The sequence below is a fragment of the Petaurus breviceps genome, unplaced genomic scaffold (assembly GCF_028583685.1).
Source record: "Petaurus breviceps papuanus isolate PSGF00001 unplaced genomic scaffold, PetGlider_PUasm1.0 90330, whole genome shotgun sequence".
Taxonomy (NCBI): Eukaryota; Metazoa; Chordata; class Mammalia; order Diprotodontia; family Petauridae; genus Petaurus; species Petaurus breviceps.
The window spans coordinates 254142-281940 of NW_027187219.1; the positions used below are offsets into that span (position 1 = coordinate 254142).

At 39.3% G+C, this 27799-nt stretch overlaps 1 protein-coding gene across 1 annotated transcript; it reads right to left on the bottom strand.

The window, feature by feature from the left end:
- Positions 1–12764: 12764 nt before the first annotated feature.
- Positions 12765–13694, bottom strand: LOC138177019 (olfactory receptor 5B12-like). The gene has a single exon (XM_069108001.1). The coding sequence runs from the start codon at positions 13692–13694 to the stop codon at positions 12765–12767; it is 930 nt and encodes a 309-aa protein (XP_068964102.1).
- Positions 13695–27799: the final 14105 nt, after the last annotated feature.

Below are 27799 nucleotides of genomic sequence, written 5' to 3' on the forward strand. Positions count from 1 at the left end.
CAACCTAAAAGAAATGATATTACCTGTCAGAATCTTGGTTTCCTTGGCAAACAGCTGATAATATTTCCCTAGGCTACTCAATCAAAAAAGTGTTTTGTAATTTATAACAAGCCACCAATCTGTGAGTTATGCTTTGCATAATTACTTCTTTTATCATTCTTTGAGTCTACTATGAAGTCTGTTCTGTAAGTGCCACAATCATCCATGTCACCTGGGTCTTATCAACAGAGTAGGTATTGTGTTGAAGGACATATACACAAAAATATCTGCCTGACTGACCAATTTGGGTAATGCTATAGATTTCATTTATTTATATTTTAATAAAGCATTTGAAAGCCTAAACATGAAAAATGAGACCATAGTTAGGTGAATTCAGGTCTGGTTGAATAGTCAAATTCAAGGATAAGTCAGGGATGGGTAGATGGCACATAGAAGGTTGAATCTAGGCTAGTGGCCCTGAGAGCTATTCTTAAGGCTATTACTGAAAATAATAGATAATTAGCATTTATGAACCCTTTAAAATACTTTGCATATTTTATCTCATTTCTACTTCCTAGCACCCTGGTGAGGAAGGTACTATAGGGATTATTAGTCTCCATTTTATTAATGTGAAAACTGAGAATATAAGGGATTTGCCCATGTTCACACAAATAGTGTCAGTGGTCAAATTTGGACCCAGATCTTCCTGTCTCTTGGGCAGCTAGGTGATCCAGTGTATAGAGTGCCAGGCCTGGCGTCAGGAGAGTTCAAATCTGGCCTTAGATGATAAGTATATGACTGTGGGCAACTCAATTAACTCTGTTTGCCTCAGTTTCTCATCTGTAGAATGACCTGGTGGAGGAAATGCCAAACCATCCAGGATCTTCGCCAAGAAAACCCCCAGTTATAGTCAAATAGAGTCAGACAGGACTGAAATGATTGAACAAAAACAACAACTTCCTGTCTCTAAGTCTTTTACTCTACTTATTAGATCAAGCTGTCCCTTCCATCATCACCCTCATAAGTACTGGATTCTAGGATTCGGTTTCTCAGAACCTACCTGATGTCAAGAAAAATATCGATCAAGTTCCAAAAGAAAAAGTTGTTCAAGTACCTTGAGAGGTGGGTGTTAGGACTGAAATCTTAATGCCAGGAAGTAAACATTCTCCCATTGGAGAAACTGTTTTCTAGTCCATCAGACTAAGTGGCCAAAGGTCCCTATATCCTACCTGGAGTGGAGAATGCCTTGGCCTAAGGAATCAGAATACTGACTTTCTGGTTCAGATTCAAGCACTTATTAACAGTTCAACATTGGCAAACTTCAATGTATAGTCCCTTGGAGATATTGGGCAGCGCCGAACATGGCAGTCATTAAACTCACAAATATAGTCATTATCGATTAAAGTCATCAAACTGCTTTGACCATAGGGACCAAATCTGATTGCCTGGGGAGATCATTTTCTCATTTTCCATTTTCACCCTTGTGATTTTTAGTTCACTGTTAGTTAAATGGAGTGGAGAATGCCTTGGCCTTAGGAATCAGAATACTGACTTTCTAGTTCAGTTTCAACCACTTATTAATAGTCCAACTTTGGCAAACCAGTCAGCTTCTCCAAACCTAAGTTTACTCATCTGTAAAATAGAGATAATAAACACTTCTCCATACACCTGTAAGGGGCATTGTATAAACCCAATGTAATACTAGACAAGGAAAAAATTATTTTTTGTTGTTGTTGAGTCATTTCAGTTGTGTCTGATTCTCTGTGACCCAGTTTGGTGTTTTCTTGGCAAAGATTTTAGAGTGGTTTGCCTCCATCACATCATTTTACAGATGAGGCCATGGAGTCAAACAGGGTTAAGTGATCTGCCCAGGGTCATACAGTTGGAAGTGTCTGAAGCCAGATTTAAACTCAGGAGGATGAGTTTTTCTGATGCAAGGTCCAATATTTCATCTACTGCACCACCTAGCTGCTCATCTTATAGGGAATCCAGATGTTCAGAGTAGACAGCCTAAGCCAGACACTCTGTCTAGCCAGAAAGGAACTGACAATTGTCTTTGTGGTATAGTATTGATTTCAAATATTTGTTCCATTGCTTCACAATACATACCATGGAGTGGTAAGAGAATAAGGAAAATCAATCTTATGTCTGGATTTGGGGTACATTGTTGAGTCAATATTGAGGTAAATAGAATTGAATTGGCATTAGAAATATAGGCAAGATAGCCAACAGGAAGGAAGATTTAAAAAAAAATTTCCCCTTCCAAGGGCTGATGTGGTAGCCTTTACATCAGGATCAGCAGAAGTTTGACCACACTATACCCTGAATAGGTGTCTGCTTATGTCAAAACAGAGCATAGGCCCCAGTATCATCGAGGAAGACCTCTGTTCTATTTATTCAATTCAATTCCATAAACATTTATTAAGCTCCTACTATGTGCCAGGCAGTGTGCCAAGATTGGGGATACAAAAAGAGGCAAATGAGAGTCTCTGCCCTCAAGGAGCTTATAATGCATCACTATCTGGCCAGATGTATACACTGAAGGCCTTCCCTTGGGTCTCCTTTGCACATGGTGATGGAGTTGACAGTATGCGTAACTAGCCTTTACTTTCTTTATATATATATATATATATATTTAAACATTTGATTTTAACACTTTGAATTCCAGATTCATTCCCTTCCTCCCTTGTCACCCACCCTTACCAGGAAGATAAGCAGTTCAGTCTAGGTTGTACATGTGTGGCTAATGCAAAACAATAACATAGTAGATATATCATAAAAGACTGACTATATTTCCCTCCCTCCTATCCCACCTCCCACTTGTTCTATTCTCTACTTTGATACAGTCCTTTTTCAAAAGTGGGTGCTTTCAGCTTCCCTCCCCCCAGCCTGCTCTCCATTCCATCGTCCCCCCCTCTCATCCCCTTCCCTCCTATCTTGTAGGTGAGATATCCTATCTCATCCCTATCCCTTCCTTCCATCTTGTAGGTGAGATACCCTATTTAGTGTGTATGTCATTCCCTCCCCAAGCCAAATTCAATGAGAATAAGGTTGACCCATTCCCTTTTTTTTTTTTTAAAGCAATTGGGGTTAAGTAACTTGCTCAAGGTTACACGGCCAGGTGTTTCTGGGTGGGTGCTAAGTGTCTGAGCCCGGGATTTAATCTCCAGGTCTTCTCAACACTGGAGCCGGTGCTCTTACTCACTGTGCTATCTGGCCACCCCGACCCATTCCCTTTTGCATTCCCATTCTTCCCCTCCATTGTAACCATTTTTCATTGCCTCTTCTATATGAGAGAGTTTACCCCATTCTGTCTCTCCCCATCTCCTCTCATTATATTCCTCTTTCACCTCTTGATTTCACCTTTTAAGTATCATCCCTTCCTGTTAAATTGGCCCTGTGCCCTCTATCTATGTATACCTGTAAACATATATACACACATTCACATATGTATTCATATGCCCATAAACCCTCATATATAGACATATATATATATATATATTCCCTTCCACTATTATCATACTGAGAAAAGTTTCATCAGTTACAATGATTGTTTTTCCATGTAGGAATGTTAATAGTCCAACTTTAATAAGTTCCTTATGATTTCTTTTCCCTGTTTACCTTCTCATGCTTCTCTTGCTTCTTGTATCTGAATGTCAAATTTTTTCGATCCCTCAGTGTAGAAGCTGCCAGATCCTGGGTTATCTTGATTGTGTTTCCACAATATTCAAATTGTTTCTTCCTGGCTGCTTGTAATATTCTCTCCTTGATCTGGGAATTTCAGAACCTGGCTATAATATTCCTAGGAGTTTTCTTTTTGGGATCTTTTTCAGGAGGTGACCAGTGGATTCTTTCAACCTCTATTTTGCCCTCTGGTTCTAAAATATCAGGGCAGTTTTGCTTGAGAATTTCTTGGAGGATGATTTCTAGGTTCTTTCTTTTATCATGGCTTTCAGGTAGTCCAATAATTTTTAAATTATCTCTCCTGGATCTATTTTCCAGGTCAGTGTTCTTTCCCATGAGATATTTCACATTGCCTTCTATTCTTTCATTTGTTTGGATATGCTTTAACAGCATCTTGATTTCTCATTAAGTCATTAGCTTCCATTTGCTCCAATCTAATTCTGAAGCAATGATTCTCCTCAGTGAGCTTTTGAGATTCTTTTTCCATCTGGAAAATTTGGCTTTTTAAGGCATTCTTCTCCTCATTGTTTTTTTGAGCCTCTTTTGCCATTTAAATTAGTCTATTTTTTTAAGGTGTGATTTTCCTCAGTCAGGCTGTTGACTCTCATTTTGTAATTTGCTTGCATCATTCTCATTTCTCTTCCCAATTTGTCCTCCATTTCTCTTATCTGCTTCTTAAGGTCTTCTATGGCCTGTAACTAGGTTGTATTTTCCTTTGAAGCTTTTGGTGGAGGAGTTCTGACTTCACTGTCTTCCTCCTGTTCCATGCTTTGCTCCTTTTTGTCCCCAAAATAGGAGTCTAATGTTGGAATCTTCTGTCTGCTTTGTTTCCTTTGCCTGGTCAGTCACTTGACCCCTGGGCTTTTTGCCACAGTAGGACTCTGCCACCAGACAGGGGAGCTTTTGTCCCAAATGCTGGGGTTTTCTCAGCTGCCAGAGGTATTTGATGGGTGCCCTCTCTGAGGTCTCCACATGCTCTGGCAAGCTGGACACACACCCCAGGACCTCCACCTTAGACTGCAATCCTGATCCAAGCAGGTTAAAGCAAGAGCAATTACCCCTCAGACTGGTGCATGGTCCCCCTACACTCTGCAGACCAGGAGCTGAAGCTGCCACATGGCACTGGCTGGCTGTGCCAGGCATCCCAGTGGCTTCTTGCCCCGGGGGCAAAAGCCACACACTCCCACTTACTGGGTCCCAAAATCCAGACTGCACTGACCTCTCACTTTGTCTGTCTCATCTATGTGTTCATAAATCTGGAAACGGCCACAGCTGCTGCTGATCTGGAGTCCCTCCTGCTGCGGTTGTTCAGGCCCACCCTGGGGCTAAAGCCTCAGCATGGACTGGGCTCGCTCCTGGAGCACTGTGCTGGCCGATTCCTGCCAGCCTGCCGGGCTGTCCTCAGTGTGAGGTTAGCTTCTCTGTGCCATTTTATGGGTTCTTCAGTTCCAAAGTTTGTTTAGAGTCCCCTTTTACATGGATTGGGGAAGGTGGGAGCCTGACCAGTGGGGAGGTCCTGCTTCTACTCTGTCCCTTAGCCTTTACTTTCTTGACTTCCTTTTATATGAGGTGAAAACTTCACTGGTAGATCCTGTCCTGTATAATATATTCATTTCCATGGCTAGTTTGGGCATGGATCCCTTGTACTACTGAGGCAATTTGTCAGATACTGGCTTGAACAACCATGTCACTCCATTTGGATTCCTTAGGGAAGGTCTCCTTTCAGTAGGCAGATACATAAGTAACACATTCTTGTCAGCTTTTCAATTTGGCTGTTATACAGGCCCACAGGGATGCCTCTCTATTTCCCCACTGCATAATGAGTTGGACTTGATTTTCCAATTAGATTTTTGTTATTTAGACAAGACATAATGGCTGCACCAATGCCCAAAGCTCAAGAGTCAACATAAATAAATATCTTCTTTTGAGTGCCCAGTTTGAGAGTGAGGAACATTGAAGATAGCTCTGCCCATTGGACTGACTGTTGATATGAGTCGTGTGAACATCACTTTGACGTGTTCACAATGTCACTGTGTTACTTGATAACTGCTCTACTCAACTGGACTGGGCCATTTTTAATGTGGTGTTTCAATCATCAACTAGAGCTCTGAGAAGTGGGCACATGAGGGCACCAAATCACTAGGGCACAGGCGATAGATTAGCTTTAAGTGTATTTTCTGGGTGGCTTGGTTGGTCACCAATTTATAAAGTTTGCTCATCCCTCTGGGTCCATTTTGTAGTTGATGCCTATAGCTCTCCACCTACCTTTACAAGACTTATTCTGGGTCAGAACCTATTGGAGCATAGGGAACTTGGGTCTCAGTACTATGGGAATGTTCCCAGTCAGTCTCACTCAAGACCCAGTAGCAGGCTAGTAAATGTTCCTCCAAAGAAATGTCATTAACCATTGCCTCTGCAATCATGTGGACCCAGAACCTGAGAGTTCTTCAGGCCCCAGCTACGTTTTTTTTTTTTTTACCACAGGCTAGGGCTTTTGGAGAAGTTGTTATCTGGAGTTCTATGGCATTGGTGGGAACAGGGATCTATATGGAAGAAACTGCCGGACCATCTATTGGGCAGCTTCCAGTATAGCTTGTTGTGGTTCCCACACACTCTGTGCAGCATGTTGAACCATATAGAGTGAGCTCATTATAATTCCTAAATGTGAGACCTTCACCTCTAGACAAATAACCCAATCAAGAACTGGCCACTTTTTAGGTTGTTGGGCCAGGAGTTTATTCCTAATGTAAGAAATGCCCCTCTGAGCCCTTGAACGTTGGACCCCCAGGAACTTGATCTGTTACAACATTCATTGTATCATATATTGGCTAATTGCCCACCTATCTTGTTCCAGTTGGGTCCTTGGGGAAGTCAGAGTAGTGACCACTTTTGCTTCATTGTCCACTACAATAATACGACCAATGAAGTGGAGGACTAGACTGTCAGGATGGTTGGAGCTTCACCACTCTCATTCTACTTAATGGTGCCAGATGGTAGGGCATTGATAGATCCTTTGGACATTATAATAAAGTTGTACTCTTTGTTTAGTCATTTTTTGGTTGTGTTATACTCTTCATGTGCTCATTTCAGGTTTTCTTGGTGAAGAAACTGAGTGGTTTGCCATTTCCTTCTCCAGCTCATTTGACAGATGAAGAAACTGAGGCAAACAGGGTTCACTGATTTTCTCAGGGTCACACAGTTAGTAAGTGTCTGAAACCAGATTTGAATTCAGAAAAAATGTCTTCCTGATTCCAGACCCAACACTCTATCTCCTGCATCACCTACCTGTCCAAGGTGTACTCTATTCACTCCCCATGAAAGCAAACTGAACTTGGTCATCTTCTGTGAGCGTAATAGAAAAAAAAAGGAACTAACCAGCCCCACAACAGTACACAATTCATTGTGTGGCTACTAGAGTTTCAATCACAGTCACTCTGACAGAGAGGAAATTGTCTACAACGGATTTAGCCTTCAATAGTCTATAACTAGCTGCAAAGTACCAGCCTTCTCCACTGGAAGTACTGGGCTATTGAACTGAGAGATGATCCAAGCTAGGTTGTGTCAGGGAAATTAGGTGGCATAGTGAGGGCAGCTAGGTAGCTCAGAGCAGGTAGCTATATGGTATAGTGGATAGCACACAAGGTCCGAAGTCAGGAAGACTCATTTTACTTACTGAGACATGTGGCCCTGGGATAGACAGTTTTCCTAGAGACCGTGCCGCACCCCATTGTTATTTACCTGATTTAATTAGTGTGAGGTCTGATCCTAAGTTGTGTATTGTTTTCCTACCTTGGAGAAAGGTGGAGAAAACAGTGTCAAGGAAGGGAGCTTTGATTTATTGGAGCACAAACCCACCCACCTAGCCCCTCTTCCAAGTCTTCCTCTTCCTCATAGGTACCTGAAGTTCCCTTGTGGTACATTCTAAACATGACCTCCCTCCCCACCATTGTAAGTCCTCCTCTTCCTGATCTGGATTAAACTACTTTTCCTGCCTAATCAGTGAGATCATCTTCCTCTGGTTCCTCCAATTTGGATACTGCCAATTTTCTCTATTTCCCTTCCTCCACATCTCTGTTTTGGCTATGGGAAGGTATTGGGAATCTACTGTATATCTCCCCAGGATACTCAGTAATCTAGGGGCTGCCACTCTGTAAAAGTCACACCTTTCCGTATTGAAGTCCCTCCCTCAGATCCCTTTTTCCTGACTTCTCACCAACAGAGTTATCTCTAAAATGAGCCCCACCCCTCACCTCAACCTCTTGTAGCTTCTTTTGTTTATTAACACAACATCACTGCTTCCCTCCCCTAGTAAATCGGTGAAAGAAGTTTGCTGGATAGATTCCCAGATGGACAGTGGTTATAATGTGGCACACACGGGAGGTCATTCGTATGGGGGGACCTGCAGTTTTTAATGCATCCACCATCTTCCCGGTGTATGTTCCTACATCATCAGGCTTATCCTAAAGTCACTGTGTGACTGCCTCTTGTTTCAGGATGGAAATTGCTTCAGTGGCGGTTGTCTACTGCCTGTTGGGAGGCAGTGGGAAATCTTCCTTAAATGGGATACATTTGTTTGATGGTCACATAATACATTCTAATGCAACAGCTTGTTGTCTCTACTCTGCCCACCAAGTAATCATTGTACTAATTAGTTACCCACTTAGTGAATCCATAAGCCCCCTAAAGCAATCCAATCATCTTCCATAAGGAGAATCATTCTGGTGTGTCTATCTATGGTGCAGACTCTTCTTACTCCTAGGGATTCCCCAGGACTTAGCAGGTGCCGTCTCAAATGCTAGCAAGTTCACTTTCTCTATACATTTGCACTTCTGTTGAGAGTCATTCATTTTCCAAATAGTTGGTGGTGGTTAGTGAGCAGTTTCAGGCCATTTGTGCTGTTTTGGAGCATGAGTCTTCCCTTTCTAAGCCCTCACTCTCTTGACGCAGAGTTTTATCATTTGCTTGACAGACAAGATGTTAGAATTCTTGGGGCCCTTGAGGTTAATTTCTTGTTCCCAAGTCCCTCATTACTTGAGATCCATGGATTTGGGGGGTCAGGAACAAGCTCTCCCTGCCACAGAAAACCTTTTAAACTTGTGTCCTAGAAGTCTGGCAACTGGAGAAGATTCTGATCCCCTGGCACTTCCTTTCCTCCTCCCTCTTTCATTCTCCAAAAAAATCATATTCTTTAATGTGCATCATATCTCCAACAGCTGCCACCAGATTCCTTTTTAAGGAAGTTTAAATACACTGATCCCCACCTTCAGGTTATCTTTAAAAAAAACATTCCTGCTTCTCATAAGGGGTGTCAGAGAAGGGATGCTGGCAGAGAGTCTCAGTGTGGGCCTCTGTTCCCAAAGTGGAAAACACATGGTGGGACTGAAGGGAAGGAAGTTAGAGGTGCAAACCATGCTCCAGTTGAAAGCTCTGAGCCTCTTAAGGGACTTAAATATGCACGTTGTTTCAGACAAGGAGCTGTTATGATACTATTGGGATACTTCCTTGTTAACTATAGGACCAGTAAAGTAAAGGCATTTTCTAAATTACTTAATAAGGAAAGAAAAATGATGAGCACAAAAGTAGAAATGAGGAGGAAGGAAGTGGGAAATTTAACCCGAAAGTACCACTCTAGCAAGTGGCTGAAAAAAGGGGCTGAAGCCAAACTGATTTTCCCAGGCTGTCGCCTATTTTCCTGCAGCCCCTCCAATTTTTGGGGATGTTCTTGTTATCATCTTTGCCCATCTAACTGGTGTGAGGTAGAACTTCAGTATTGCTTTGATTTACATCATTTGTGTAATCATTGGTGATAATTTGCATCACAATTTATATCATTACATCATTTGCTTAATTATTGGGAGCATTTTTCCTGTGGGTATTGCTAGCTTGGATTTAATTCTTTGAAATTAATCCTTTCACCATTTTTCTGTTGGGATAGAGGTCTTGGCGTTATAAATATGAATCAGTTATAGAACTAACCCATTGGGGTGGCTAGGTGGCATAGTGAATAGAGCACCAGCCTTGGAGTCAGGAGGACCTGAGTTCAAATTCGGCCTCAGACACTTAACACACACACACACACACACACACACACACACAAACAACTAGCCATGTGACCTTGGGCAAGTCACTTAACCCCAATTGCCCTCCAAAAAGCAAAAAAAAAAAAAGGATTAACCCATTTAGATTTATAAGAACAAAAGATATCTCATATCTTTGTGTATGTATGTATACACACACTTACATGTGTATTAAAATAGACCTATATTTAGTTTGCAAAAGACAAGAACCATATATATCTATAGATAGATATAGATATAAAATTTGTGTATACACCTATGGGAAATGAGACCTTTATCAGAAAGACTTGCAAAGATATTTTCATGTTGATTATTTCCCTTTTTATAGTTTGTGCAAAATAAAATCCTCTTCAACAGAATTAAAATTGTCCATTTGATCTTCTATAATCCCCTTTATCCCTTCCTTCATCGTGAACTTTTATGGTTTCCATAGAGCTGAAAGTAGTTTTTCCTTGCTCCTCTAATTTACATAATGACCTCTCTTTTGTCTGTCAGGTATCAAATGGAAGTAATCTTGGAATGTTTTGCAAGTTATTGGTCTATACAACATTTCTGATGGGCTGCTTTTGGGTTTTCCCGGAAATTTTTAATCAAAGAGAGAGTATCCTGATATCAAGATCTCTGGATTTATCTGACACTATGCTAACTAATACGTTCATTTGTTTTACTATTTTGTTCATCAAATCAGTTCCATTTGTTAAACTCTGTATATTTCCAAATGAAAATCCAGTTACATGGATGATTTTTACTTTTTATTAAAGTTTGAGATTTGGTGTTGCTAAGCATCTTCTTCCCTCACTTTTTCTACATTATTTCCTCTGAGATTCTTGACTTTGTGTTTCTCCAGAAGAATCCCAATATTACTTTTTGTTTTCTAGCTCTAGCATGTAATCATTTGGTAGCTTATTTATGGCACTAGAGATTTTTGAAGACAGAAGTGATATGATGCAACATTTTCCTGTGAAATATTTGGCAATTATTCGGAGAGGATAGATTGAAGGTAGACTTGAGACAGAGTTCAATTAGGCTATTTAAATAGTCCAGATGAGAGGTAATGGTGGCCCAAGCAAGGGTGGTGGCCTATGTGAAAATGAAGAGAAGAGGATATTAGAGATTGGATTTTTGTCTTTCATCTCTCCATTTTTCTTTGTGTCTCCTTCAATTTTTATTCATTAGAGATTACAATGTTATTGGTTCAGAAACACATAGCATTGACAAAAGAATAAAGTACTTCCAAAAATGATTCTGTGTGTAAGTGTGTGTTATGGAGCAACTTGAATCACTGAAAGGATTGTATAATTTCCCAAATTCAATCCTACAAATTTGAATTTTCCTCTTCAGTGATGGCCTGGACTCCTCCATCTACACTGTCCATCCTACTCATAATGATTTTATCAATCCAGTTTTCGCCCTTTATTTTTCTCAAATGGTCATGGGTTTCACTGAGGCAACAAATTCAAGAGATGAGATCTTAATAGAATTCTCAAAATTTCTTTGCTAATACTTTAGTTTTATTACCTCTCCGATTTTGAACATTAGGTTTCCCTCAATAAATCCTAGTCATTAACATTCAGTAGATGCCATCTCACACTGTTTATTCATACCCAGCTTGTAGAACTCTAAAAGACCCAGTTCATTTTTTCTATTAACATTTTATTTTTCCCAATTACAAGTGAAAACAATTTTTATATTCACTTAAAAATATTTTGAGTTACAAATTCTTTCCAGTCTTCCCTCTATCCCCCTCCTTGAGAAGGCAAGCAATTTGATATAGGTCACACATGTGAAGTCATGCAACAATATTTTCATATTAGTCATATTGTGAAAGAAAACAGAAACAAAAAAAACCCAAGAAAAATAAAGGCAAGTTTCTATGGAAGGATGAGGTCTGAGGCTAGATTGAAAGAAGAGAGTGGGAGGAAAGAAAGGGGAACTACCTATCATAGACAGCCTTTTTGAAGAGTTTGGCTACAAAGGGCAGGAGAGGTAAAGGGCAATAATTATGGAGATGGGATTAAGGGAGGATTTTGTGAAAGGGGGATTCTTATGTCAGATCTCACATGTAGATTTCACAATAAGGGCTTTCCTTTCCCACATAATCATTAGATACATTTTGGTCACAGGGTAACCTTTCTTTCATATTCATTGCAAAGAAAATGCAACCATGTAGAAGACACAAGTGCCCTAAACAGAGGCGGTATCATGCAGTGGATGGAATTTTGGACTTAGAATTGGAGTCAGAGGCTGCCTTCCACTTACTAGTTACGTGATCTTGGACAAATCACTCAATCTTCTTAAATTTCAATTTCCTCGTCTGGAAAATGAAGTGGTTGGAATGAATGAACTTAAAAGTGAATCTATGATCCCACAAAAGTACTCCAAGAGGTCTTCAGCTTCCTGGTATGGAAACTGAATTTTGGGCTGTCCTGGGGAAATTCCTTTTGCTGATTTCATTTATCGGCAATCCCTTCTGGATTTGTAGTGCTAATCTGTGGTCTAGTCTTCTTCTAGAAGGCAAACATACTTGGAGGGCTGTTGAGCAACTCTTACCATCCAACTTGTACTTTCCCTCTAACTCCCTTGATTTCATCCTCAGGTAGGAAATTGCTCAGGAAATATGAAAATAATTATTTTCCTTCTCCAACAACTGTGGCTTTGAACCTTGACAATGATCCTTTGCAAAATCCATAGTGCGTACAATCCTAATATTCCCTGACTCCAATCCCAGTTCTTTTTACTCTACCATATTATGCCTAGCAAAAGAAGGAGAAGGGGCAAATAGGGGGCAAAGTATATAGAGCACTGGTTCTGGGGTCAGGAGGACCTGAGTTCAAATTTGATCTCAGACATGACCCATACTATCTGTTGTGACTCTGGACAAGTCATTTACCCTAATTGCTTCAGAAGAAAAAAAAAAGAAAGAAAAGAAAAAGTAGGAGAGAATACTTCTGAACTTTAGGACATATCTGAAAATAGGGTCCAGAATCTTAAGAAAAAAAAGATTTAGAGAGTGTAAGTATAAGTCTAAGAAAGTCTTTGCCCCCAGGTAGCTTTCCTGAAAGCACTCTTGACATCTTTGTTCCTCAAGCTATAGACCAGAGGGTTCAGCATGGGAATGGCCATGGTGTAGAACACTGACACAACTTTGTCTGTCTCTGTGAAATGGGTGGAGGTGGGTTTGAAGTAAATGAAACTGACTGTCCCATACAAGAGGCAGACTGCTGACAGGTGGGAGGCACAGGTAGAGAAGGCTTTCTTCTGGCCCTCTGCAGAGTGGATCCTCAGGATGGTTATAAAGATGAACAGGTAGGACTTCAGGATGATTAGAATGGCACACAAGGCAGTGAATCCTCCCAGTAAAAAGACCACCCATTGAGTGGTGTGGGTATCAGAGCAGGAGAGAGCCAGGAGGACGGGAATATCACAGAAGAAGTGATGGATCACCTTGGACCTGCAAAAGGACAGGCTGAAGGTGAAAAACGTGTAGATGGTAGAATCCAGAAGGCCACAGACATAGGAACCAACGGCCAGAGCAGCACACACCCTTGATGTCATGGTTGTGGCATAATGGAGGGGCCTACACACAGCTTCTTGGCGATCATAGGCCATAACTACCAGCAGGTAATTTTCAATAGATGCAAAGGCTATAAAAAAGAACATTTGTGTAGCACATCCATTGTAAGAGATTATCTTATTTCCTGTGAGAAACCCAGCCATGACCTTGGGTGTAATAATTGAGGAGTAACCAAAGTCCACCAGAGAGAGGTTACTAAGGAAAAAGTACATGGGCGTGTGGAGATGGGAGTCCCAGGAGATCAAGGCTATCATCCCCAGGTTCCCTACCAGGGTGATGACATAGATGAGTGTGAACAGCATAAAGAGAGGCACCTGAAGCCCCGGGGCATCAGTTAATCCCAACAGGATGAATTCTTCCACATACGTCCTGTTCTCCATAGATGTCTTTGGGAGTCAGGTCATTGACCTGTAAAACAGAAAAACCAGTAGAATTAACTCCTTGCAGTTAATCGCTGTCAAAGACTTCTCTTGTAGCAGGGGTGGTGATAGGGAGGGTCCGGAAGCATGATGCCATGCTGAGTATTTAGTACCAACAGATTGAATGATCCCAAATTCCTTTGAGGAATGAGGTCCTTGCCTACTGTTTTTCAGGAGCTCCAGTTAGCTGCCATAGAGGATAGAGGACTAGGCCTTCTCTTAGGAAGTCCTCAGATGAAATCTAGCCTCAGATACTTGTGTCTGTGTGACTTTGGACATGTCACTTAAACTCCATCTGCCTCAATTTCCTTAGCTGTAAAACAGGGATAAAAATTGCATCTACTCCACAAAGTTGCCAAGGGTAAATGGGATGTTAGTAAAGTGTTTTAATCTTCATATTATGCACACACACATATAAATGTGTGCATATCGATCGGTATGTATACACACACACATAAAGCATATAAATATATACACATGTAGAGAACTTTCAGGGATTCTCTGGCCCAGCTCACAGAATGTTCCCCTCCCCTATACAATTATTTGAAAGGCTACAAGGCAGATAAGCAGGAGAATGTGTAATCTTGTTTGTTTATCCTCCGGACATGGTCCCATGATAGTGTCCCAATAAATAAGTAACCTTAAGCAAGGGTAAATAGTAAACAAGATCAAAGGAGGGTCCTTGTACATTGTTTGCATTCTTTTGGGTCACGTTGACCTTCTGCTGCGGGACTTATAAACTCTGTGTGCTCCTTGTATCTTTGGCTCTGTATGAAATGGTTCTGTAATAAACAGACTATTGATTACACCCCTGTCTCGCAGTTCTCACTGCTCACTAGCCCAACTGCACAGGCCCAGTACACACATGCATAGTATATATAAAATATGTGTATTACACTATTATATATATACACATATGGGTATATGTTGGTGATGGAGGTTGTTCTTTATTCTCGAAGAGGACCCAAATGGCATCACTACACAAGAGTCCAGTTTCAATGTGTCTGACTGTGGCTGATCAGACCAGTACGAGTTCGGAATGCTCTACCACAACTTGGGCACAAATAGTCTGGGTGAACATTTGGGGTGGATTCTTTAAATCTGTGCATCTTGCATTTCCTTTGAGCTATTTAAATTCTGCTTTGCTCACAGAGCAAGCACCTTCTCTGATGTGGGCATGCCATGCTGGGCGGTCCTGGGCCAGTGTCTCCCATCTCACACAATCAATTCCAAAGTTCTTAAGGGAGACCTTGAGAGTGTTCTTGTACCGCTTCTTCTGACCACTATGTGAACAGTTGCCCTGTGTGAGTTCTCCATAAAACAGTCTTTTTGGCAAGTGTACATTGTACATTCGAACAATGTGTCCAAATCCTCATAATTGTGCTCTCTGAAGCAGAGTCTGAATGATTGGCAATTTAGTTTGAGTAAGGACCTCGGTGTCTGGTACCTTATCCTGCCGAATGATCTTCAGAATCTTCCTAAGATAATTTTAATGGAAGCAATTCAATTTCCTGGCATGGTGCTGGTAGACTGTCCAGGTTTCATAGGAATACAACAATGAGGTCAGCACAATAGCTCTGTAGACTTTCAGTTTGGTAGTCAATCTAATACCTCTTCTCTCCCACACCCTCCTTCAGATCCTCCCAGACACTGAATGAACTCTGGCAATGAGTGTGTCAACTTCATTATCAATGTGTACATCCCTGGAAAGTACACTACCAAAGTAAGACAACTAGGTGGTGCAGTAGATAGAGAACTGGTCTTGGAATCAGGACCTGAGTTCAAATTCGGCCTCAGATATTTATATAGGTATCTAATCTATGCATATATGTATATATTTATCTATCCTATCTATCTATATGTGTGTGTTTGTACACATAATATGCATAGACCAATTGGGTTTGGGTACAAACATACATATTTATATACAAATATTCTTATGCATCTACACATATATAAGCACAAACCAAAGTTTGGGCATTGGATTTGGGCACAAACATACACACGTTTACGTACACACAGACACAGAAACAAAGCAACCAGTTGGGTTGGCCTCAGGAAAGGCTTTACACAAAAGCTCTAATTTGAACAATGATGGTGGAGGTGAGGAGGGTGGGTGTTTCTGGTATAGAGGTTCATGTTGCCTGGACTGTCCTGAAGGAGGAACAGGCTGCTAGCTCAGGTTGATAATAATGTTGAAAACCTGAAGGGGATTAATATGACAAAAAAGAATGGCACGGAGGGGCAGATTTTGGAGATGTTTAAAGGCCACACTGAGGGATTTGTGTTCTTTCCTTGGGACAGTAGAGAACCACTGAAGACCTTTGAGTGTGGGACCGGCATGTTCAGATCTATGTTTCATAGCTATGGAAATTAGTCAAAAGAAAGAGGACACATGACACACTGAAAAGAGAACTGGTTCTGGTGCCACAAGACCTGGTTTTGGACCTTGCCTCTGACATACTCTCTGCCTAACTTTGGGCAAATCACCTACTGGCCCTTTCAACAGTTTCCTCAACTGTACAGAAAGGGGGTGGACTCAACAGCCTTTTGGGTCCTTTCCAGAAATCCATTATCCTATGGACGATTTCTCATTTGGTGCTTCTTAGCACTCACTGGCAAACTTGTCAGTACCCTGACATCGTCACTGTGAAATCCAAAGGGGGCCACCCAGAAGGCTGAGAGCCATGGTTTTCTTTTGGTTCTGTTCATGAATTGCCTCCACTAAAGCAAATCATCACTTGACAGTTAGACTTCTGGTGGTGAGCCTTTCTACACAAGGCTAGACTAGTCTTAGGACATCAGAGCAATGGTCACTCATCCGCAGGCTGTTCTAGAAGGCTCTTCAGTTGGGTAGGCCCTGACAGAGGTTGTCCTGTACTACCCTCATTTTAGGGAACCTATAGTTGCCTCCATACTATAATGGAGCATTGGGATAGGGCTTTAGTAGGAAATACTAGTCTTCTATATTTCATAATTTATAACCTTTTTGTGAGGCAATCAGGGTTAAGTGACTTGCTTAGAGTCTGAGGCTGGATTTGAACTCAGGTCCTCCTGACTCTGGGTCTGTGCTCTATTCACCACGACACATACCTGTCTCTAAATTACAACTTCTAGATTTCAAAGAAACATATCTTAAGACAGAATCACAGAATATCAAAGTAGGAAGGGACAACAGAAGCCATTAAATTAGGGCACATAATACAGCAACTTAAGTGAGGGCCCTGAGTGAGTCCTAGGAGTCGGAAGCATGGGAAGATGACCTATTTGCCCAATGCATTTCAATTTCTACATTTATTGACAATGGCCTCTCCAAATTAGTAAAGATGTGGTGTTTCAATGTCTATACTATGAAAGGGGAAAGGGAGTGAACCCATGTTTAGGCTTTGAGTTTCATGATGTGATTTATTACATGAACTTGTCCACTACCAACTACAGCCCTGGTAAGAGGACAGTAGGGGATGTTGCAGCCTCTAAGGCAGTAACTGCACTTGGTCATGATGGGAGATGGGACAGCTCCAGAGATGGTGCATAGCATTTCCCTTTGGCATAAGAAGTGTCTCATCTCTGACATGTGTGAGAGCTATTTCCTTACTTTCCAGAGGTTCCTGGGTAGTAATTAATGAGGAAGTGAAGTGTGATTCACTGTCTTTCCTTTGAAATCTACACTTTGGGAATTTGACATTGTTATGGTTGGAGTGAGAGTGGGGTAGAATTCAAGAATAAAGAAAGTTTGGGAAATAAATGGAGTCATTCCATGGTCTGTTTATAAGGACACATGTGGCATGTGCTCATTCAAAGAACAAACTGCCTAAATTTATTCAGGATCTAAATTCTGATTTAACTCTAATCTCTTGCACCAGGTTCTGGTTTCTAAGGCCAGCAGAAAGGGTAGTAAATTGCTTGACCTTTCCAGTGAAAGTTTAGCTATTGACTATTATTTAATAGTTCACATATTGGGTAATCTTGTGTCTATGAGGTATATTTCCGCTCCTCATCATGCATCACTGGAATTTCTGGTAACTCACTCGCATTCACATATTGCAGCTACCTTTTATCCCTGCAACCTCTTCTTATAAATGGAGTTTTACTCCAAAAACCTCCTTCAAGGAGGTTATTCAGCCTAGTCACATCTCATCTCCATGCTGCACTCTGGGGTTTCTCTTCCATGTCATCATGCTGAGTACATCCAACCTTCCCCTCTCAATTTCCTTTTATGCTTTGAGTGTTGTAATTCCCCTTTAGAATGTAAAGTTCTTGAAGCCAGACTGTCTTTCCTTCTGCAAGTATTTGTATTCTAGCACTTAGCATAGTACCAATACAGAAATGTTTAATAAATGTTATTGATTAATTGACTGACTGGCAGACAATTATTTACAGCAGGTTCAGGGCTAAATGAAACAATTTTGTCTTTTCTCATTCACAAAGACAGTCCCCCAGACAAGGTTACCCCTCAGTCAAAGCACTCTCTGAGTCCACATCCACTGAAAATCATGACTCGCAGGTCTCTGCCAAAGTACTTGCCCTTTGTACTTAGGGGTTAGAATTAGCTGAAGACAAGGACATTTCCTGAAATAGCAAAAAGTATAAAAGGAGCAATAAAATATTTTTTCACATAAACTTGGGTCACATCCTCCAACAAATACACACTATTGGTGGGAACAACAGATGCATGTAGGACCTGTTCATGGTGAAGCATTCACACAGGGGTCATGTACTGCCAGAGAGTCCTTGTGGAGCAGCTGCTCGAGTCCCCAGGGCTTCAGGATCTGATGGCATTAACGCTGCTCCTGCTGGACCTCCTTCTCACTTGCCTTGCTTGGCATGTACTCTCTATTGGGCACATCATTTCGGCGGGGTGTTCCTCACTATTGGTGTCATGTGGCTGCTTCTCATAGCTGCTCCATCAGCTGTGATGGTCACCTCTATTTTTACCAGTCTCAGTTTCACTAGTTTCTCCCTGACAAGAGAGGAGCAATTTCTCTCTTTGAGTTAAAAGCTCCAATGATTCCTGTGCCATCATTCTTTTAGAAAGTGGAAGCCTCAGTGCACCAAGTACTAAGAGTAGGAGGAAAGGAAAATCAAGAACAGCAGGAGCCATAACATTAAGAAACTTTGTCAGGAAAAAAGGATTTGCTAGCTCTTCTCCCCCTGAAAACACGTTCTGTTTGTTTCATAGCAATGTGGATACAAATGGTACCCTCAGGTTTAAATGAACATGCAAGGCTGCTTTTCCAGTACTTTGTGAAGCCCCTCCTGAGGGAGTTCAGGGCTCATTCTGGAGCCCTTAAGGGTATCCTAAAGTCCTTTCCCACTTATCTTGAAAAACCATAAAACTCCTTGACTTGTACCAAAAGAATTGCTTTTGTCTCCCTTATCCTGTCTTTCTTATCCTGTCAACCACCTCCCTCACCTTGTGTCTTAAAATTCTTCTTCATGCTTAATCTTCAACCACCATAAACCCCTAAAACTACATCATCATCCTGAACATATGTCTATAGAAGCCTGGTCCTCCAAAATATCAGGGCCTTTTGATTAGCTTCTTGCTAACAAGGCCCTTGTTACTATCAATATTTTTAAGATGAGAATCTGGGATCATATTGTACATGTAGGCTCTAAGTGTATGCTTCTGTCATGACCCCTTGCCATAAAAACATCTCTCATTAACTTATACTTTTTCACTCAATGTCTTTATGTAGCTTTGCTAGTCTAGGTACCTTTAGCTCACCCCCAACCTTTCTGAAAGTCACCTGTAACTTTAGCTCCTGAATGTTGCTTTACAAATCTTGTTTTTAATAATTACAACAGCTAACATTTCCTAGCACTGAAAATTTGCAAAGCCCTAGAGTGCTAGGCCTGGAGTCAGGAAGACTCATCTTCCTGGGTTCAAAGTGGGCCTCAGATAATTACTAGCTGCATGATCCTAGGCAAGTCATTTAGCCCTTCTTGACTCAGTTTCCTGTAAAACGAGATGGAGAAAGAAATAGCAAGCTACTCCAGTATTTTTGCCAAGAAAATCTCAAATGAGATCTCTAAGAATCAGACACAATTGAAAAAACCTGAACAACAAAATTACATAGTTCTGCAACCTAGTAAAGGAGATAGATTTTTTTAACCCTCATTTTATAGATGAGCAGCCTATGGCTGAAAAAGCTAGTTGACTTGCCCAGGGTCACACAGTCAGTAAGTGTTCCAAATCAGCATTTCAGTCATTCATGTTGTCTCCTCTATTGATTAATGGGATCCTTGAAAACATAGACCATTTGAATCTTTTTGTATTCCTAGTACTCAATGCAGTACCTAGCAGGTGCATAAAGACCAGTTGACTGAGTGACAATTAAATCTTACTGACTTCTGTCTCATTTTGTGAAAATGGATTATATTAACACCCACATGAACTATGTCATAAGATTTTTTAATTTGTTTTATGTTTTGGATGACAGAAAGCTTTGCAATCCCTAAAGTGCTAAGACAGTGGAGTTTCAATTAACTATGTAGGGTGTGGGGCTTAAATATGATAACAGAGGTAAAAGGGTCTTAAGGAATGTACAAGGACAGAGAATACTCTGACCATAAGGTCTTTGAGACAGTAAGGAGTAATGGATAAAGGTCTAGACTTGGAGTCTGGAAGGCCTGGGTTTGAATCCCACCTCAGAGCCTGAGGAAGTCACTTAAAGTGTCAGCCCTACTCTTCTCATCTACAAAATAATAGTATTATTCATTATGGTACTTACTTCAAAGATTAGCTGTGTTTTTTGAGTTAATGTATAAAAAACTCCCTTGATTTATCAAGATTGGGTCAAGAACCATGTCCCATTCAATTTTTGTATCATCCTCCATCCCATTAATCTTCTTCCCCTACATTAACCTGGTGCTCTGTATTTTAAAGATATTTATTTTTTTCCAGCTAAAGTTCCATCTGCATTAAAGCCACAGCTCTGACCCATTCTCAGATAACTGAAAATGACCCTTAAATTATTACAGAAAACTCAGACTAAAAACCTGTAGTATTATAGATAACAATTATTAGAATTTATACAACACTTAGAGTTTACAAAACTTTTCACATGCTTTATTTTATGGGAAAGTATGATAGTCATTCTTAGCTTCTATTTTACTACTGAGGACACTGAGTCTCAGAGTTTTTTTTTTTTTTTTTTTTTGCCCATGGTCACATTGCTATTAAGTATCAGGGGCAGGAGCTGGACCCATGTATCTCTTTTTCTAGGTACATCCCTCAATCCAGCATCACAATACCTCTCCCATCTATACATTCTGGAATCTAGAATGTGATGTCTTATAACCTACCTGATGTTAAGGAAAAGACTAATGGTGCTCCAGAAGAGGTCAGCCCAGGCTATTGTCATGTGAGTATTAGGATGAATAGCAAGTAGCAGATAAATGAATGAGTGACTCTGAGGGGTTCTGCCTACATGCCAGGGAACCTAAGAGTGTCACATTTGGTTGTCAGTGACTGAAGACAGTGATCAGTAGGGTTTTGTACAGACTTTGGAGGCCAGTCTCCTAAGGACTGTTATTTTCCCTTGGGGACACTGCACAGCTTCAGAGCCAACTCATGAATCTAATGAGTCCTTAAACTTCACTCTAATCATGAGGATCAAACCTGATTGCTCAGGGAGTCCATTCCCACATTTTCCATTTTCACTTTAACTCATTATTAGTGTGGTGAAGTAGAGAGCACATTGAATGCCATAGTTCAGAAGCCTCTGTTTTTAATATTTATTTGGCCATTTCCCTACTGATTTTAACAAGTCACTCAACTCTTCCAACTTCTCAATTCCCAAATAAATAAATTTCCCAATTTATTTATCTGTAAAATAGGGACAAAAATATCTTCTTTATATACCTTGAAGGGCTAGAATCAAATGTGATACCAGTTGTGAAAAAGATCACATGTTGCCTCTAATTATTGATACAATCTTAGAGAAGTTATATTGCCTATCCGAATCTCAGTTTCCCATACTGAAAAAAATGATGATTCTATTCTCCATACCTTCCATGGATGATGTGAGAAAAATGCTTTGTAAAGCTATAAATATATGAGCTATTATGTTTTTTATCACTATTATCCTTTCAGTTTACCCTAAAATCTAGCCAATGGGACTGTTTCCTATATATTCATCTTATACTGTTTTCCTCTGCTTAGAGGATTTATTCCTGAAGGACACATGTACATAGAACTGCACTATAACTGATAGGTCTGGGCAATCTTGTAAGTTTCAGTTGTCTTTTTTTTAACCAAAATATTTGCCAAAGTCTAAAAGATGAGGGGAAATGTAGACTGGATGACAGTATAGTAAAGTTAATTCAAACTTGGTTGAATGTCTAACTTCAAGGGCAAGTAATTAATGGAGAAATGACAATTAGAAAGTAGAATCTAGAGGAGTGCCCCAGAGAGTTTTCCTTGGAGTCATGTTGTTTAAGAATTTTATCAATGACTTGGATGTGGGCCTAGATGGCAAAGTTATCAGATGAACAACATGGTAGGCAAAGCTAACCATTTGTATGACATTGAGGTTGTACAGTGGTTAGAGCACTGGACTTGGATTCAGGAAGACCCGAGGTCTAACCTAATCTTAAATACTTACTAGCTGTGTGAGTCTAGGTATCACTTACTCTCTGGATGCCTCAGTTTCCTTTTCTCTAAAATGTGAATAGAGATAGCCTCTGTCTACTGAGATTGTTCTAAAAATAAAAGGAGATAATATTTGTAAAGTACTTTGCAAGCTTAAAGAACTATAAATATGGCATTAGCAGCTATCATTACATGTTGATAGGTTAGAATATTATTCTAAATATAATCATGTGAAATTTAATAGGACAAACATAAAGCGTTACTCTTTTTTTTTTAAAGAGATCCACAAGCACATGACAGAGGAGGATTGAGTAGGTAGCAGTTTGTCTGGAAAAAAATATCTGGGTATTTTGTGGACTGCAAACATGTGATTGATGTGCTGTGATATACCCACCAGTAGTAATATGAATAGCTGGTATATATATGAAATGAGGTAAAATTTGTAAATTACATACTTAATAGCATTTGTTCTAAAAAATCTTTTAATTTAGACTGCATTAATAGTCAACCCTCACTCATTCAAATCAAAGTCATTTGCAAGTCATGTCATCATCCCCCTGATGTCATGGTCTTCTTTGAGAATGAAGGACAAACACCACAAGCATTAACAGTGGTATCATTAAGAGAATGAAGGGGGTACTAATTCCCACTGTTTACTGCCTTGGTTAGTCTGTTCAGGTCTCGGCACTCCATCTAGGATAGGTCAGAAAAACTAGAACATGTCTAGAGGTGGTTATCCCAGATAAAATGGGACTGGATATTATTGCATATGTAAATTAGTTGGAGGAATCTGGCATAGATAGGCTAGAAAGAGAAAACTCAATAGGAGTTTTCTCATCTCAAACTCAATTGGTTATCTTTGAGTACTGGAAAGTCTGTCATGTGAAAAAAGGGATTAGACTCTTTTGTTTGGCAACTGAGGGGAAAAACTATGAATAACGAACGAAGAAGTAGATTTAAGCTTGTGATGAGAAATTTCTTCACAAATGGACCTGTTTAAAAATGAAATGGTCTGCTTTCTGAAATGTTGGGTTCTTCCTCACACAAGGCTTTAAAGATAAGAATGGATGACTATATCATTCAATCATTGATTCATTCAATCAATAAACAGTAAACATTTAACAGTAGCTGTTAAGTATCTCTTGTGCCATGTGCTGTGCTAGACCCTGTCTAGGGTGACAAAAATAAAAACAAAATAATTTCTGCTTTCATGGAGTTTTCATTCTCTTAAGGATGTGATGTGAACACATACAGTTAGATACCAAATACGCACAATTTTATCAGTAGGAGACCTCATCATCTAGGGGAATCAGAAAAGGTCTCATTAGGAGGAGATAATACTTCATCTAAGATTTGAAAGAACTTGGGATCTAAGAGGCAGAGATGAGGAGAGACTACCTTCAGGCCCAGGGACAGCCTATTAAATCAGGGAGATGAAATGTGTTAAGGTTGTATGAAAGAAATATAAGTACCACTTTCCTGGACCATAGTTTAAAGGAAGAAGAGGAATATAAAATAATTTGTTTAAGTAAGGCTGGAGCTTCATTGTGATGAACTTTAAATTCAGAGTAAATAGAACAGTTTATAGCTGATCCAAGAGACAAGAGGGAGCCCAACAAGAGTTGAGTGTTTTTAAAGAAAATTAACCAATATTTATTTTTTCTCCTTCTCATTTCTTATCCTACCATACCCCCAAATGGAACCATAAAATAAGTATTTAAGAAGGAAGGAAGGAAAAAAGGAAGGTAAAAACCTTGAAAATAAATATGCAAAAAATAGAAGAGAATCTGAAACATCTCATTAGAAAAAACAACCAATATGTAGAACAGATCAAGGAGGGATGATATGAGGATTTTTTGATACAATATTTCAAGAAATTATTCAGGAAAATTCTCCTGAAGTTCTAGAACAAAAGGGTAAAATAGAAACAGAAAAAATCTACTATTCACCACCTGAAAGATATCCCCATAGGGAAACTTACAGGAATATCACAGCCAAGTTTCAAAACCTCCAGGTTAAGGGAAAAAAAATTAAAATACCATGGAGATACAATCAAGATTTCACAATACCTAGCTGCTTCTATTAAATGACTGTAGGTCTTGGAACATTATATTTTGAAGAACAAAAGAACTGGTCTTGTGACCAAGAATAACTTACGCAGAAAAATTCATTTAACGAACTGAAAGACTTTCAGGTATTTGTGATGAAAAGGCCAGGACTAAATGGAAAATTTGATAAGTAAGATCCAGAAAAAATATAAGGAAACATTAAAAACTAATTTAAAGGACTCATTAAGATCAAACTGTTTGCTTCTTAGCTATGAAAATGTTATCAGTATATTAATACTGCCATCATTACTAGGGTAGTTTGAAAAAAAGATTGGGACCAAGCTAAGAATGATGGGATGATTCTAAAAAAAATTGGGAAGGAAAAGGTAAAAAGCAATTATCTCATACAAATGGGGCCTAAAAGGAAGAACTGATACCAAGGAAATGTTTGGGTAATGCTGTAACCTTACTCTCATCAGATCTGAGATAAAGAGGGAATAACATATATATGTAAAAGGCCATAAAAGTCTTCTAAACTTATAAAGAAATGATGACTAGGGGAAAAGACAAGGGAAGGGCCCTTAGGAGGGTGGGTAGAATAAAGAATATGATGGTAAGAGGAGAGGATAAGGAAATAAGGATAGGTTAAAAAGAGAGACTGAGATGGACAATAGTAGTAAAAATGGGATGGAAGGAAATTCACAAATAGTAATTATAACTGTGAATGAGAAAGGGATAGAAGAATGGATTAAAAATCAGAATACAACAATATGTTGTTTATCAAAAGGACATTTAAGAATGAGATACACAAAGAGATAAAATGGAGGACTGGAGTAGAATTCATTGTTCTTCAGCTAATGTGAAAAGGTCAGGAGTGGCAATCATGATCTTGGACAAAGTTAAGACTAAAATAGATTTAATTAAAAGAGATACAGCAGGAAACGACATTTGGATAAAAGATACCATAGACAAGGAAACAATATCATTACTGAACCTATATGCACCAAATACTATGACATCTAAATTAGAAAAAAAATTTAAATAAATTACAGGTAGAGATAGATAGTATTATTGTAATAGTGAAGTATTTTAATCTTCTTCTATCAGAACTAGATAAATTTAACCAAAAAAATAAATATGAAAGAAGTCAAGGAAATGAATAGAATTTTAGATGATAGATATCTGGAGAGAATTGAATGGGAATAGAAAGGAATACACCTTTTCCTCAGCAGTTTATGGTACCTTTCCAAAGACTGACTATATATTAGGACATAAAATTACAAACATATACATATATGACTACATATACCTATGTGTGTATGTTTAAAAGTCTTCTAAATTCAGAAAGAAATTAAGACAAGGGGACGGGACAGAGGGAGAGGATAAAAGAGGAACTCTTGAAGGAGAAGATAGTTTAAGGAATAAGAGAGCAAGGTAAGGGGTAGAAGTAAAGTAGAGAAGTGAGGAGGGACAGGAATAGGGTGATAAGGATAGTGAGGAAACATAGGAAGGAGGAAAGAAAATGTGCAAGTAATTATAGCTTAGAATGTGAATGGGTTGAATTTACCCATAAAATGTAAACTGATAGCAGATTAAAAATTTGAATTCAACAATATATTTCTTTCAGGAAATGCTATAAAAAGGAGAGATATACACAATGCTAAAATAAAGATCAAGAGCACAATTTATTATGTGAAAAAAAGCAAATATAATTATCATCATTTCAGACAAAGTTAAAGCTAAAATAGATTAAATCAAAAGAGAAAAATAGGGAAACTACATTATGTGTCAGCAATATTATTCAATATTATTTTAGACCATTCAAAATAACTAGACAGCATAAAATGCTTGAGAGCATACTTGCCAAAACAGACAAGGAACTATCTGAACAAAAACATAAAACACTTATTTTAAATTTCTTTTTTAAAATGCTTTATTTACTTCTGGTTTACATCATTCATTTCTGCCAGATTTTGAGTTACAATTTGTCCCCTTTTTTTCCCCTACACACTCCTCCCAAATAGCAGTCCCACAGGATATCCTCTCCTCCAATTTACTCTCTTCATATCTTCTCCCATACCCCCTTTGACTTTTCCAGTAGGGCATGGTGGATCTCTATGCCCCAGTGCTTGTATATCTTACTTCCCAATTACATGTAAAATAGTATTAATAATAGTATATATATATATATACATATATATACACATATATATAGTATTAATGATAGTATATATATTAAACATTTTATTTTAAAACTTTGAATTCCAGATTCATTCCCTTCCTCCCTTGTCACCCACCCTTAATGGGAAGATGAGCAATTCAATATAGCTTGTACATGTGTAGCTATGCAAAACATTTCCATAGTAGATATATTGTAAAAGACTGACTATATTTTCCCTCCTTTCCCACCTCCCACTTGCTCTATTCTCTACTTTGATCCTGTCCCGTTTCAAAAGTGGGTGCTTCCAATTTCCCTCCCCCCCAAGCCTGCCCTCCCTTCCATCATCCCCCCTCTCATTCCCTTCCTCCCTAATCTCTTGTAGGGTGAGATACCCTATTTAGTGTGTATGTCATTCCCTCCCTAAGCCAATTTAATGAGAATAAGGTTGACCCATTACCTTTTGCCTTCCTGTTCTTCCCCTCCATTGTAACCATTTTCCCTTGCCTCTTCTATATGATATAGTTTGCCCCATTCTGTCTCTCCCCATCTCCTCTCATTATATTCCTCTCTCACCTCTTAATTTAACCTTTTAAGTATCATCCCTTCCTATTAAATTGGACCTGTGCCCTCTATCTACGTATACCTGTAAATATATATGCACACATTCACATACGTATTCATATGCCCATATACCCTCATATATAGACATATATATGTATATATATATATATATTTCTATTCCCTTCCACTATTATCAAACTGAGAAAAGTTTCATCAATACAATTATCGCTTTTCCATGTAAGAATGTTAATAGTTCAACTTTGATAAGTTCCTTATGATTTCTTTTACCTGTTTACCTTCTCATGCTTCTCTTGCTTCTTGTATCTGAATGTGAAATTTTCTATTCAACTCTGTTTTTTTCATCAAGAACACTTGAAAGTCCTCTATTCCACTGAATGACTATATTTGCCCCTGAAACATGATACTCAGTTTTGCTGGGTAGGTGATTCTTGGTTTTAATCCGAGCTCCTTTGAAATCCAGAATATCAAAATTCCAAGCCCTTTGATCCCTCAGTGTAGAAGCTGCCAGATCCTGTGTTATTCTGATTGTGTGTCCACAATTTCCAAATTGTTCCTTCCTGGCTGCTTGTAATATTCTCGCCTTGATCTGGGAATTTCGGAACCTGGCTATAATATTCCTAGGAGTTTTCTTTTTGGGATCTTTTTCAGGAAGTGATCAGTGGATTCTTTCAACCTCTAT